Source organism: Stegostoma tigrinum, chromosome 38 (assembly GCF_030684315.1).
Source record: "Stegostoma tigrinum isolate sSteTig4 chromosome 38, sSteTig4.hap1, whole genome shotgun sequence".
Classification (NCBI taxonomy): Eukaryota; Metazoa; Chordata; class Chondrichthyes; order Orectolobiformes; family Stegostomatidae; genus Stegostoma; species Stegostoma tigrinum.
In genome coordinates this window covers 919,720-933,780 of record NC_081391.1, presented here as the reverse complement: position 1 = coordinate 933,780, position 14,061 = coordinate 919,720, and the positions used below count along the sequence as shown (strand labels likewise).

At 42.4% G+C, this 14,061-nt stretch overlaps 1 protein-coding gene across 1 annotated transcript in view; it reads left to right on the top strand.

Annotated features, from left to right (window-relative positions):
- dmc1 (DNA meiotic recombinase 1) overlaps positions 1 to 14,061 on the top strand; it is a 151,112-nt gene that overhangs the window by 62,098 nt on the left and 74,953 nt on the right. The window contains exon 9 of the mRNA XM_048521125.1: positions 11,159 to 11,250. Within this exon, the coding sequence (XP_048377082.1) occupies positions 11,159 to 11,250 (92 nt within the window). The remainder of the gene's footprint in view (positions 1 to 11,158; positions 11,251 to 14,061) is intronic.

The following is a 14,061-nucleotide window of genomic DNA, read 5'->3' as shown; positions in this document are numbered from 1 at the left end:
GGACCAAACTGGAGGAGACACACAACCTTATAATCAACACCCTTACTGGAACAAAATTCACCAGAGAGGAAGAGAATAATAAACAGTTCCTGCATGTCATGGAAGAGAGCAAGACAAATGGGGAACTCCAAATGAAAGTACACAGAAAAACCACACACATGGACCAGGTACTGAATTTCAACAGTAACCATCCCAACACACACAAACGAAGCTGCGTGCGAATACTAGGTGAACAGGCAACAACACACTGCAGCAACGCAGAACTATGCCAAGAGGAAGAAAAACTCCTCTTCCAGGTTTTCAAGCATAATAGATATCCAGAAAACTGGGTCAGAAGATGCCTACACGAACAACGTCAGGAAGATACACTCATCACACCATCTGACATCAGGAACACATTGGAACTAACCACAAGACTCCTATGACCACTGAGCATCAGAGTGGCACACATGGTCACATCAACCCTACGACAATTGCTTACCTGAACGATAGACCCACTACCCGCCATGAACAGGACCAATGTCATCTATAAGATCCACTGCAGAAACTGTGATAAACACTACATTGGACAAACAGGAAGGAAACTAACAACAAGGGTACACGAACGCCAAATGGCTACAAAATGACATGACCAATACTCAGTCATCTCAATCCACATGGATAAGGAGAAGCACCAATTCGACTGGGACAACACCAAAATCCTGGGACAAGCTAAGCAGAGATAGATACTGGAATTCCTAGAAGCCTGGCACTTCACGAAGAAAGCCATTAATAAACACATAGAACTCGACCCCATATAAGCTCCACAACGAAGGGAAACCACAAGTGAGGCAATCCAGCTCAACGGACTCCAGAGTTTAAAAACCAGACGGGAAAACACACCGACGCTTCATCGGAGGCAGCACTGAGGATGTTACCCAGCGTGGTAATGAAACATCTGCAGAACAACCAATCAGCTCGGCGAGCCAACCAACCACAACTTCCCAACTTCTATACTCAAAGCCCTGACTGTTGAAGGGCAGTGTGTCAAAAGCCTTCTTCACTGCCCTTTTTACCTGTGACTCCAGTTTCAGAGAACCATGCACCTGCACTCCAAGGTCTCTCTGTTCCATTACACTCCTTAAGGCCCTACCATTCACCATGAAACTCCTACCTTGATTTGACTTTGCAAAATGAAACACCTCATGCTTGTTTATATTAAACTCATTTGCCATTTCTCAGATCACTTCTCCAGCTAATCAAGATCCTGTTGCCATTTCTCATAAGCTTCCTCACTGTTCGTGCTACAGTGTGGTTGTTGTCCACAAACAGCAATGGGCCCAGCACTGACCCCAGAGGCACACCACCAGTCGCAGTCCTCCAATCCGAAAAATATCCTTCTATTACTCGCTGGTCTCTTTCCATCAAGCCGATTGTGTATCCAGTTTGCCAAATCTGCCTGGATTCCATGCAAACAAACCATCCTGAGCCGCCTACCATGTGGAACCTTATCAAAGGCCTTGCTGAAATCCATATAGACTGCGTCTCCTGCCCTGCCCTCATAAATCTTCTTGGTCACTTCATCAAAGGACTCATTTTGTGATGCATGATCTCCCATGCATAAAGCCTTGCTGACTACACCTAATCAAACCCTGTCTTTCCAAAAGCATGTATATCTTTATCCCTCAGAGTCTTCTCAACTTACCTACCACAGATGTTAAGCTTACCAGTCTGTGATTCCCAGGTTTTTCTTTGCAGCCCTTTTTGAATATGGGCACAAAATTTGCTACCCTCCAGTCTTCCAGGATCTCACCCATGGATAACGATGATGCAAATATGTCAGCCAGGGTTCCTGCAATTTCTTCTCTCCCTCTTGTAGGGTTGTTGGATATATCTGATCAGGGCCAGGAGACTTATCCACTTTCAGACCTTCTTATACTTCCAACATCTCCTGTACTGTGATATGGACGGTCCCCAAGATATCTCCCCTGACTTCCCCAAGTTCCCAAGTCTTCATGTCTTTCTCCACAGTAAACACAGAGGAGAAATATTCATTGAGGACTTTGCCTATCTCCTGTGGTTCCACACATGCATGTCCTGTTTGGTCCTTGAGGTATCCTATTCTCTCTCTAGTTATTCTTTTCCTTTAGTATATTTAATATATCTTTGGATTCACCTTAGTCTTCTCAGCCAAAGCTATCATGTGCCCCCTTTTCACCCTCTTGACTTCCTTTCTGAGTAAGCTCCTGTACCCACTATATAACTCCAGGGATTCTATTGATGTCAGCTGCTTGTTCCTGAGCCATTGTCTCCTCCTTTTTTTCTGGTCAAAGCCTCCATATCTGTTGTCATCCAGGGTTTGTTATTCCTGCCAACCTTGCCCTTCACCCTCACAGGAACATATAGAACTTGAACTCTAGCTATCACACTTTTAAAGGCCTCCCACTTGCCAGAGGTTCCTTTGTCTGCAAACTATTCCAGTCAACCACTGCAAGCTCCTGTATATTTCCATCTAAATTCGCCTGCCCTAATTTAGAATTTGATCCTGTGGACCAGTTTTGTCCTTCTCCATAACTCTTTGTAAAATTTGTAGAACTATAGTCACTGGTCTCAACACGCTTCCCCACTGTCACCTCAGACACATGTCCTGTCCTATTTCCCAACAGTTGGTCGATTTTTGCCCGTTCCTGAGTAGGACTCTACAGCTTTAGAAAGCTTTTCTGAACACATTTAACATATCCCACCCCATCTAAGCCCATAACACTGTGGCAGTCCTAGTCAATGTTAGGAAAATTAAAATCCCCCACTGTGACAACCTTTTTTCTCCTGCAAGTCTCCCCAGTATCCTTGCATATTTGTTCCTCTAATTCCCATTGACTATTTGACAGCCTGTAGTACAACCCCAATAGATTTACTATCCCCTTATTTCTTAGCTCACCCACAAAGCCTCACTAGATGATCACTGAGTTATTTTATCTGACTACTGTTATGACACACCCCTTAATCAAAATGGACACCCCCTTCTCCTCTTTCCTCCACTTCTGTTCCACCTAAAGCACCTGTAATCTGACACATTAGGCTGCCACTCCTGTCCTTCCCTTAGCCATGTTTTTGTAACGGCTACGATATCCCATTCTCATCTACTTACTATACCCTGAGTTAATTGGCCTCACCTGTCCTGTTCCAGCCCTCTTGCATTGAAATAGATGTAATTTAATCCAGCAGACATTCGTCACTCCCTGCCCTAGTCCAGCCTGACCTGTGTCTTGAACTTGCTATTTCTGACTACTGTACCTCCTTTCAGCCTCACACAATCTCCCTGCTGTTAAGCATCGCACTCCCCTACCAATCTAGTTTAAACCCTCCCACACAGCACTAGCAAATCTTCCTGCCAATACTGCTTGTCCTCCAGTTGAGGTGCAACCTGTCCCTCTTGAACAGGTCATCTCTGCCTCAGAAAAGATCCCAATGATCCAAGAATCTGAATCCCTGGCTGTGAACCAATTCTTTAGCCATGCATTCATCTGTCATAATTCTTACCCTCACTGTTTCAAAAGTCTCTGTGGCTATTCTGCAATTAAATAGATATTAAATTTTTTGGAACTGTGGAGGGGATAGTCCCTCTGAGGAAAATGAAACGGCAGTCAGTTTTTGGACACTTGGGTATCTTATTTTAAGCGGCTTTTGGTAAGATTTAATAGAATTATTGCTTTAGGGGACTTACCTGTCAGGGGCATAGACAAGAGATTCTGTGGCAGTTAGTGTAAATTTAGGATGGTTTGTTGCTTTCCATTTCAAGTATATTGTTAAAGGTAAGATTGAGAACCCAGAAATTTATTATAGACCTTGCTAGGAATGACACCTGGAATATTGTGTACAGTTTTGATCACCCTGTTATGTCTGTTATAGGACAGACATAGTTAAAGTGGAAAGCATGAAAAGAAGACTTACGAGGATGTCAGGACAATAAAATGTGAGGCTGGATGAACACAGCAGGCCCAGCAGCATCTCAGGAGCATAAAAGCTGGACGTTTTGGGCCTAGACCCTTCATCAGCGAGGATGTCACCAGGACTACTAGGCCTGAATTATAAGGAGGTTGGCCAGGATAGCATTTTATTCCTTGGAGTGCAGGAGAATGAGAGGTGACCTTGTTGAGGTGTATAAAATCATAAGGGGCATAGATTGGATGAATGCATATAGTCTTTTTCCCAGGGAGCATAGATTTAAAGTGAGAGGGGAAAGATTTAAGAAGGACCTGAAGGGTAACTTCTTCACACAGACAATGATGCATATATGGAATGGATTGCCAGAGAAAGTGGTTAAGGCCAGTACAATAGCAACATTTTAAAAATATTTGGATAAGTACATGGATGAGAAGGGTTTAGAGGGATATGGACCAAATGCGAGCAATTGGAACCAGCTGAGAAGACACCATGGTCAGTATGGATCTGTTTATGCTGACTGGCCTGTTTCCATGCTGTCTTACTGTATGACTGTAGGACATTTTTAGGGAAAAAGATTAAAGCAGTAGAGTGCATTTAAGAGGCTAGGTAGAAGATTAAAACATAGAGACTTAAAAATAGTAATTTTTGGTTTACTCCCAATGCCAGACTCAAACAAGGGAGGGAACAAAGATTAGGGGTGGTAAATCAGTGGCTGAAGAGCTGGGTATTGTTCAGGGATTCAGGTTTTTGGACAATTGGAAAGCCTTTTGGGATAGAAAAGACCTGTTGAAAAAGGACCGATATCTTAGCAAGGAGATTTCCTCATTCTATTAAGGGAGACTTTACTGATAGAGAGGGGAAATGGAGGATTTCTAAATAGCAGTATAAATGGAAGCATTGATGGGGAAGGTTTTGAAGAGCTCATGTGAGGAGATCACATCAATTAGAAAAGAAAGGCAAGACACTCAGAGTATGTAGTAACTCTGAAGAACTGAACTGTATTTATTTCAATGCAGGGGTCTTACAGGTAAGGCTGATGAATTCAAGGCATGTTTAAAAACATGGGATTGGGATGTCATAGCTATTACAGAAACTTGACTGGGAAATGGACAAAACTGGCAGCTGAGTTTCCAAGTTTTAAATGCTATAAGGAAGGATAGAAAAGGAGGCAAGCAAGTACAAGGATAACATTTTTGATGAAAGAATACAATACTGCTGTAAATAGCGAAGATATTTCTGAAAAACTGTCCAGTGCATATGTCCATATTTGCATCTTCTATAACTACAGGCGAAGTGCCAGATGACTGAAGGGTGGTGAATGTTGCACCTTTGTGTAAAAAAGGGTGTAAGGAAAAAACGGGGAACTACAGACCTGTGAGTCTGACTTCGGTTGCGGGTAAATTGGTGGAGGTGATTATAAAAGATAGGATTTATGGACCTTTAGCGGGATAAAAATTGATTAGGAATAGTCAGCATGGTTTTGTGCAAGAACAATCATGTCTCACAAACTTGATTGAGTCTTTTGAGGAAGTTACCAAAAAGATTGATGATGGCAATACAGTAGACATTGTTTATTTGGATTTTACTAAAGCCTTTGATAAGGTTCTGCATGGTAGACTAATTAGTCAAGTTAGGTCACATGGGATTCAGGGTGAGCTTGCCAATTGGATACATAATTGGCTTAATGATAGGAGAGAGAGAGAGTAATAGTGGAGTGTTGCTTTTCGGAGTGGAGACCTGTGACCAGCGGTGTTCAGCAGGGATCAGTTCTGGATCCTGTTCTGTTTACCATTTATATAAACGATTTGGATGAGAATGTAGAAGGCATGGTTAGTAAGTAGGATGACACCAAAATTGGCAGCATTGTAGACAGTGAAGAAGGATTTCTATAATTACAAAGAGATCTTGATTGAGTGGGTCAGTGGGCTGAAGAATGGCAGATGGAGTTCAATCTGGATGAAAGCGAGGTATTGCATTTGGTTTATTGTAAGAAATGAGTAAATACTTCTGGAAGTCTGCATGTGTTTGCATTCACTGCTTGTTTTGAAATTATAAAAACAATTATGTCCCTGTGATTAGTCCTTATCCAAGGATTACATTAGCATTCATCATTTGACACTTTAACCGAACTGGCAAATCACAGTTCTCATATTTTCTTTCTTATATATCCCTGCTCTTTGTCTGTCTATGTGAGAGTGAAGGTTATGATTGAAGAATATTTGGTTTAGATCATAGATTACCTTATAGTTTTGCTTTGTCCTGCTAAAGTTACCATGGAATTTGCAAAGGAATAACCTGTTTACTGATGCTCAGTTTGAATTCTGTCAGGACCACTTGGCTCCTGGCTCCTGACCTCACTGTAGCCATGTTCCAAATAAGGACAAAAGATCATCTCCGTGGTTGTGGTGAGAATGACTGCCCTTGCTATCAAAGCACTTGACAGAGTATGGTGGCAGCTAGCCCTGGAAAAATTAGTCAGTGTTGGGATTGGGAAGTGGGGGTAGAGGTTGGAAGCAGAGTGCAAGTACTGGTTGGAGTAATTCCAATACTTTCACTGTACTAAATCAGATTGATTTTTAACAGATCTAACACTCAAAACTGGGCATCCACAAAGCAATATGGATCAGCAGCAACAGATTCATATTCAACCACAATATGTAACCTTAGTCTGGCATATCATCCATTCCAGCATCATCCAACAAACTTTCCATGATGAATGCAGGAGGGCATGGTAGGAACAGTGCAAGAATACCAAAAGCTATTACTCCAAGGTAAACCCAAGCTTTTCCAATCCAACCTTGCAGTAAAGTTAGAAGTAATTGACAAAATACCTTCTACACCTCCTCAGGGAACCTCAAATACATCCTAAAGATGACTAGAACTGAACATGATACTCCAACTGTGGTCTGAACAGACCTTTAGAAAGGTTCAGTATAATTGCCTGTTTTTGTATTCAGTTCCCCCATGTAAGACTCAAAATGTCTCATTTGCTTTGGTAACACCGGCAAGGGTAAGTTGCTCCATTTGGAGCTCCACTCTGCTTGCCAATTCCCTTTCCTTTTCCTCTGCTTTTCTCTTCTATCTCCTTTCTGCAGAAATTCTATTTCACACCCCCCACTTTTAACTACCTAAGGAATCGAGAAAGAATCTGGTTGCAACCGAGAACTGCGTGGGCCATGACCTGCAGTGATGATGGATAAAGCATGATTCGGAGTGACAGCGGCAGATCAAGAGTGGGCTGGTTCGGCAGTGAGATCAGGCTGGTGAGGCAGTGGCAACAGCCGGCAGCGAGAGCAGGCCAGTACAGTGACAACAGTGATGAGAATGGGTCTTTTGCATGGCAGTGGCAGCCTCCTGGGTGTCCTAGCGATTGGAGCAGGACCTGCAACATTGTGGAGTTGGGGCTTGAGACTCTGAGATCTGGACTTTTGTTTTTTTTTCCTTGCTTACCTTTTGGCTCTGTTAAAATCTTTTAATTCTGGTTTTTGTAACCAAGTGAGAGCCAGTGAATGAGATAATGAGGTGTAGAGCTGGATGAACATAGCAGGCCAAGCAGCATCATAGGAGCAGGAAAGTCCAGAAGTAAATTGTGACTTTGTGCACTTTTTGTGTACTTATGTATGGCTATACTTAGTACCTGTGACAAATTAATAAATAAATCTAACCACACTCTTAATATTTCCTTTCATCTTCTGAGATTGATGCATATGTACCTTGAGTTCCTTTCATTCACGCACACTCTTTGGAATTGAGACATGAAGACAATTGTTTCTTTACGTGTTCTTAGTTTCCTGAGAACACTATGCCACCTATTGGGCATTTCATTCACTTTAATACAATTCATGAACAGAGGAGTGAACTGCTAAACATTTTTGGTATGGTTGACAACATTCATCTTCTTTAATCTCAAAATCATTTAATTGCCTCAGAGAAGCCATGATGTGTGACAACCACTAATTATATGGAATCTGCAAGGCACTGATGAAGATGGCCTGGCTTCTGTCCTCAAAAGGGATTTTAACAGCTAATTGTTAAAAGTGCATCGTTACTGATATTACATGATTCGAGCTCACATATAGCTGGAACCTGAGAAAAATTCTAATGAGCTCCTGCAGCTGTTTACCTTATAAACAAGATCATATCTTGTACACGTAATAATTGTTCATTAATTTGTAGCATCGTGACTTTTTTGTGGTCTTCCACCAAAGACATTGAAGACCCAGCCATAGTATTGATGCAGTATCAGAGATAATGGGAACTGCAGATCCAAGATGATAAAATGTGAGGCTGGATGAACACAGCAGGCCAAGCATCCAAGATGATAAAATGTGAGGCTGGATGAACACAGCAGGCCAAGCTGAATAGTATTGATGCATATTGGTTGTGGTCTGCAACTATTTCTTTACTATCCTCATTGACACTAGGAAATGGGGAGAAAGTCAAAAAGTGGTCAGTGGAGAGCTTTGTGAATTACCCAAAACAGTAGTGAATTGCCATTAGAGTCACAGCAGCTGAAAATAGATTGGCTGCAACATGGTGAAATATTCTTCTTTCCTGATCCCGTGGATCATTACATCGCCAGGCTATGCATTGGATCAAGTGGTGTCACCTCTTCAACTGCAAATGCAGCATGTCTGGACTTACATAAAAACCAGAATGATCAGGTCAAGATTATACTATGTGCAGTTAGTAACATAGCTGAAGACCTTTTTAAGAAGAAACTTGAATATTCCAAATGCCTTTGCACCTTCGTTAGTTTGAAGACTTAGTTTAGAACGTGAGACAAGTGCACAGCAGAAAAGTTCAACACAGCAAACTAAAATTCTGCAGCATATGCTGCATCCTTTCAAAATGATTATTATTGGCTATCATTCTCAGGGGATACGACAAAGCCTGCCAACACGCAGAGTTGGAACAGATAGGGTGGCCACAGCCATTGTCAGGTGCCTCCATTGCATTGGGAAATAATCACATAACTACTGCATCCTTACAGCAGTAATGGATGGTGTCAATGCTGCAATAGGAGGGGTATTCTCAAACAGCCTGCTGTGACAGAAAGCTTTCAGCTCCAAGTTGAAAATTTAATGACAGACATCTCCAAAAACAAATTTCAAAGCTCTAGAAGTCTCTTGTATAAACCACTATTTTAAGCTCAGGACACCGAAACCAAAGGGCATTTCAGTACTGCTGAAGTATGAGTTAATGGCCACAGACAACTTTTAAATTGGATACATGATTTTTCTCTGATAATGAAGAAAGGTGTAGCCCCAAAATGTCAGCTTTCCTGCTCCTCTGATGCTGCATGGCCTGCTGTGTGCATCCAGCTCTGCACCTTGTTATCTCAGATTCTCCAGCATCTGCAGTTCCTATTATCACTGAAACAATTTTAACCCCACTGCGAAGCCTCTTCTAAGGAGGCCTACCTTGAAGAAGTTACCCTCCTCCCTCCAGAAAGACCTTATTGGATCTCTCTCCCACTGCAACTCTGTTGTAAACTCTTCAGCCCTGAAACTGCTCTAGGTCTGAAACGTCAGCTTTCCTGCACCTCTGATGCTGCTTGGCCTGCTGTGTTCATGGAGCTCTGCACCTTGTTATCTCAGATTCTCCAGCATCTGCAGTTCCTACTATCCGAGTTCTGAGTCCTTTGGTTCATCTGTATTCTTTGTTAAAATTGACCACAGCATCCTTAGATACAACAGATCTGTATTGATGTCTAAAAGAAACCTATCTTTGCAGGCCTGGATTGATGGCCCAGATGCAAGGGAAGATGGTCAAACCACCTCACCAGACTGCCCGGATCCTCTTCAGCAGGATGCCCACGTTCCTCCTGGAAAAGGATCGAGGATATGATGATGAGGATTGGTTAAGTCAGCACACCATCCTTTCTTCTGTCTCAATGGGCCCAACAGTGACTTTGTCAGGTGGTGGTGGGAATTGGAATGAAATAAAATGTATGTTATGAGTAGAATGAAAAGATTGGAGGTGGCCTAGTGTAAAAGGTTAATAATTATTGTGTTAATCATTAGAGTGCAATATCGGTGATACTACAACCTTAGAAAGATTATGATGCAATTTTGTAACAATCAACCTTGTAAATAGCCAATAAATGTTTATTAGTTTATAATAGCATGTTTTCCAGCTCTCATCCATCAAAGATGTGCAGACCCCAGTATTAATGCAATCCACACCCAAGAACTTAAGCACTCTCTATTCTCTTGTAGACTTCACAAATATTGAATAATTTATTGTAACATGTATTCAATGTAAAATTACAGCGAAAAGTGTGATCCTTCATTGTACATAAATGGCGCTATTCGCATTAATTTAGAATAAGACAAGAAAAAGATAAGAGAGTCTAACTTTCCTTTCCACTGCCGCAGTCCCATTCAAAGATTTCCAGCCCTCGCCATGCCTCTGCCAGGGTCCTGCTCCGAGCTTTCCAATCTTCTCCATTCTTCTGCCAGAATCCTGCTCCGACCTCGTCGGTTCTCTACACGCTTCCGCCATAGTTTCACTTCAACCTTTCTAGCCCACACCATTCCTCTGCCAGAATCCGGCTCTAGGCTGCCTTGCTGGCCCCATCTCACTGCTGCTGCCTCAGCGCGGGCCGCAGTCGCCGGCCCACTTTTAATCCGCCATCGTCACTGACGCACAGGCTATCCGCCATCATGGCACGGCACTACCTGCACATTCAGCTCCCGCCAGCTGTGACCAGGTTCCTCCCCGAATCTTTACGTAGATACTTAAAAGGGCTGGTGGAGAATAGAATTACTACAGAGGAACAGAGAAGAAGACAATCGAGTGTACTCTGTTCTGAAACTCCTTAAGGGCCTTTAATCCTGCAGCAACATGATTCTTGTTGCCAAGCAAGCTCCAAATCACTAATTTCCCTGACACCTGAAATTTACTTCTAATATTTAAATTAGGTTCACCATAGAAGTTAGAGTATCCACGTTGAACAATTACATTCTGCCCAGAATTTTGCTGAAATTACCTAGGCAATTATGATTGTATAAATGTATTTGAGAACCTAGATTACAGTCAGTGTGTCTGAAATATCAAGATTGTTGTCTTCCAGTAACTTGTGTGGCCTCATGTGTTTTTATGAAAAAACGTGTTTGGGTACTATTATTTAGATGATTAATGCCTGAGCAATGTATGCAGTGGCTGTGTACCTGTGTGATACCCAGTAGATATCCAGTTAATTAGACCGAAAATCCTTAACCTCATATAGCCGTCCAGATAGACTGCGAGGGATTGCTGATCGCTTTCATGTGGATCCAGATGCAGTGCTGGATAATGTTCTTTATGCTCGTGCTTACACCAGTAAGAACATACCTGTGTATTAATGTAGAAATGAGAAGTATCAGATGTTTTTATAGAGTAGTAGAGTCATAGAGATCTACAGCATGGAATCAGACCCTTCAGTCTAATTCGTCCATGTCGACCAGATATCTCAAATTAATCTAGTCCCATTTGCCAGCATTTGGCCCATTTCCCTTTAAACCCTTCAGGGACATATACCCGTCCAGATGCCTTTATATCTGTTGAAATTGTGCCAGCTTCCCCACTTGCTCTGGCAGCTCAATCTATACACACACTACCCTCTGCATGAAAAACTTGGTTCTTCGACCCCTTTTCAAATCTTTCCTCTCTCAACTTAAACCTATGCCCTCTAGTTTTGGGTTCTGCTACCCCAGCAAAAAGACCTTGGCCATTCACCTTCTCTATACGCCTATGCTTTCATAAACTTCGATAAGATCACTTCTTAGCCTCAGATGCTCTAGGGAAAATAGCTGTAGCCTATTCAGCCTCTCCCTTTAGCTCAAACCCTCCAAACCTGGCAACATCCTTGCAAATCGTTTCTGAATCCTTGCAATCCTTCATCCATGATATCCCTACAGTGTGGAAACAGGCTCTTCGGCCCCCTCAGACCTCCCACCCAGACCCATCCCCCTATAACCCATCTAATCCACACCTCCCTGAACACTACAGGCAATTTAGCACAGCCAATCCACCTAATCTCCACATCTTTGGACCGTAGGACAAAACCGGAGCACCCAGAGGAAACCCATGCAGACACGGGGAGAATGTACAAACTCCACACAGACAGTCACCTGAGGGTGGAATTAAACCCACATCCCTGGTGTTGTGAGGCAACAGTACTAACCACTGAGCAACCATGTCACCCCACCTCTTGGAGCCAGCTCTCAGAGTGAACAGAACCTCTCACACTCATGTTTATATCTGTCAGCCAGGACTCCCTGATTGGATCTGGAATACAGCCCTAGATGGGAACTCAGTCTATGAGAACCACCTGGCTGACCTTGTTAAAATCACTATATCCTTCCCTGTCTAAGTGTAGGGATGTAGACCTGTTCTTTTTCATATAGCAGGGAAACCAAAACTGCACATAGTGTTCCAGAAATAGCCTAACCAATGACCTGTAGAGCCACAATATTACCTCCCAACTCCTATACTCAGTGCACTGACCAATTAAAGGCAAGTGCACCAAACACCTTCTTCACTATCCTGTCGACCTTTGATGCCACTTGCAAGGAACAGTGACCCTGCACTCCAAGGACTCTTTGTTCAGCAACACTCTCCAGGGCCTTACAATTAAGTATAGAAGTCCTGCCCTGATTTGCCTTTCCAAAATGCAGCACCTTACATTTATCTAAATTAAATCCATCTGCCACTCATCAACGCATTGGCCCATCTGATCAAGATATCACTGTTCTCTGATGTGACCTTCTTCATTGTCCACTACATCTCCAAATATGATGTCATCTGAAAACTTATTAAACATACCTCCTATGTTTATGTCCAAATCATTTATATAGAGGAGTAGTATAGTTTAAGACACAGGAAAGCTTTTGTTTGATACAAACTTAATGTCCTGTTAGCCTTCTCTGCTCTAAGAAGAACAATACTACCATCTTCAGTTTATCTGTACATTCCCTCATCATCAAGCCCATCCTGGTAAATCTCTTCCGAATCCTCTCCAAAGGCTTCACATCTTGAAGCATAATTCCCTGATTTGGTGGTAATACTGCAGCTGAAGTCAAAGAAGTGTTTGGCATATATTTAACATAACTTCCTGGCTTCGGTCCTTTATGTCTATGTTTAAGAAGCCCAAAATCTCATTTGTTTTATTAACCTGCTCTGCATCTTCAAAAATTGTGTGCAAATTATCGAGGTGTCTCTATTCCAGTTTACAGTTATACCTTTTAGCTTGTGTGTCATTCTTCCTAGCTGATGTATCACCTCACACTTTATGCATTGAATTTTACCTGCTAACATTTCCTTTGTTATGTCATCCTGTTTATATCATCTTGAAGTACAAAATAACTCCACAGAAGCTGTTATCTGGTTACCAAGTTATCCTTTATTTACAGGTGCATAGTACTTGACACTGGTCCAGCTTCCTCAGAGCCAGTTCTCAGAGTGAACAGATCACAATTAGAACCTATGACACTCTTGTTTAGATCTGTCAGCCAGGGCTCCCTGATTGGACCTGAGGGGCCAGATACATTTTTGGTCATGCCTTGTTTGTGAGTTTTCAGCTTTCATATGTTCCACATCCGTGGTCAGGACCAACACACCTATCTGAACTTTGTAGGTCATGGGACCTGATCTCACATTGACAATGCTTCATACCCAGGCAGATTCTTTTCCGTAGTTTTGGACCAAACTTCATCCCCTAAAGTACATGCCTGTCTTGCTTAGAGGAGTCTTGTGTCCAGCATTGGCTTTCCTGATACTGTTTCAGGTCCAGGAAGATCAGATTTAACCTTGTACAGAGTCTTCTCCCTATGAGCAACTCCCTATTAGCTAGAGCTATCCCTGTTGTTGCACGTAGCATGGTCCAATTATCAAATAGGAACCAGGACAGTTTGGTATCAAGTGAAGCATTAAGCTGTTTCTTTAACCCTGCCTTCAGAGTTTGGACTGCTATTTCTGCCAGATCATCGGACGTATAGGGCTGTCCTTGTATGCCGAATGCCATTCGACTTTAGGAAATATTTGAATTCCTTGCTGGTGAATAATGGCCTATTGCTGTGACCAACACTTCTAGGGGCCTGTGTATTGAAAATGATGTTCACAGCGTTTTTGTCATTGTTTGATAAATGAACT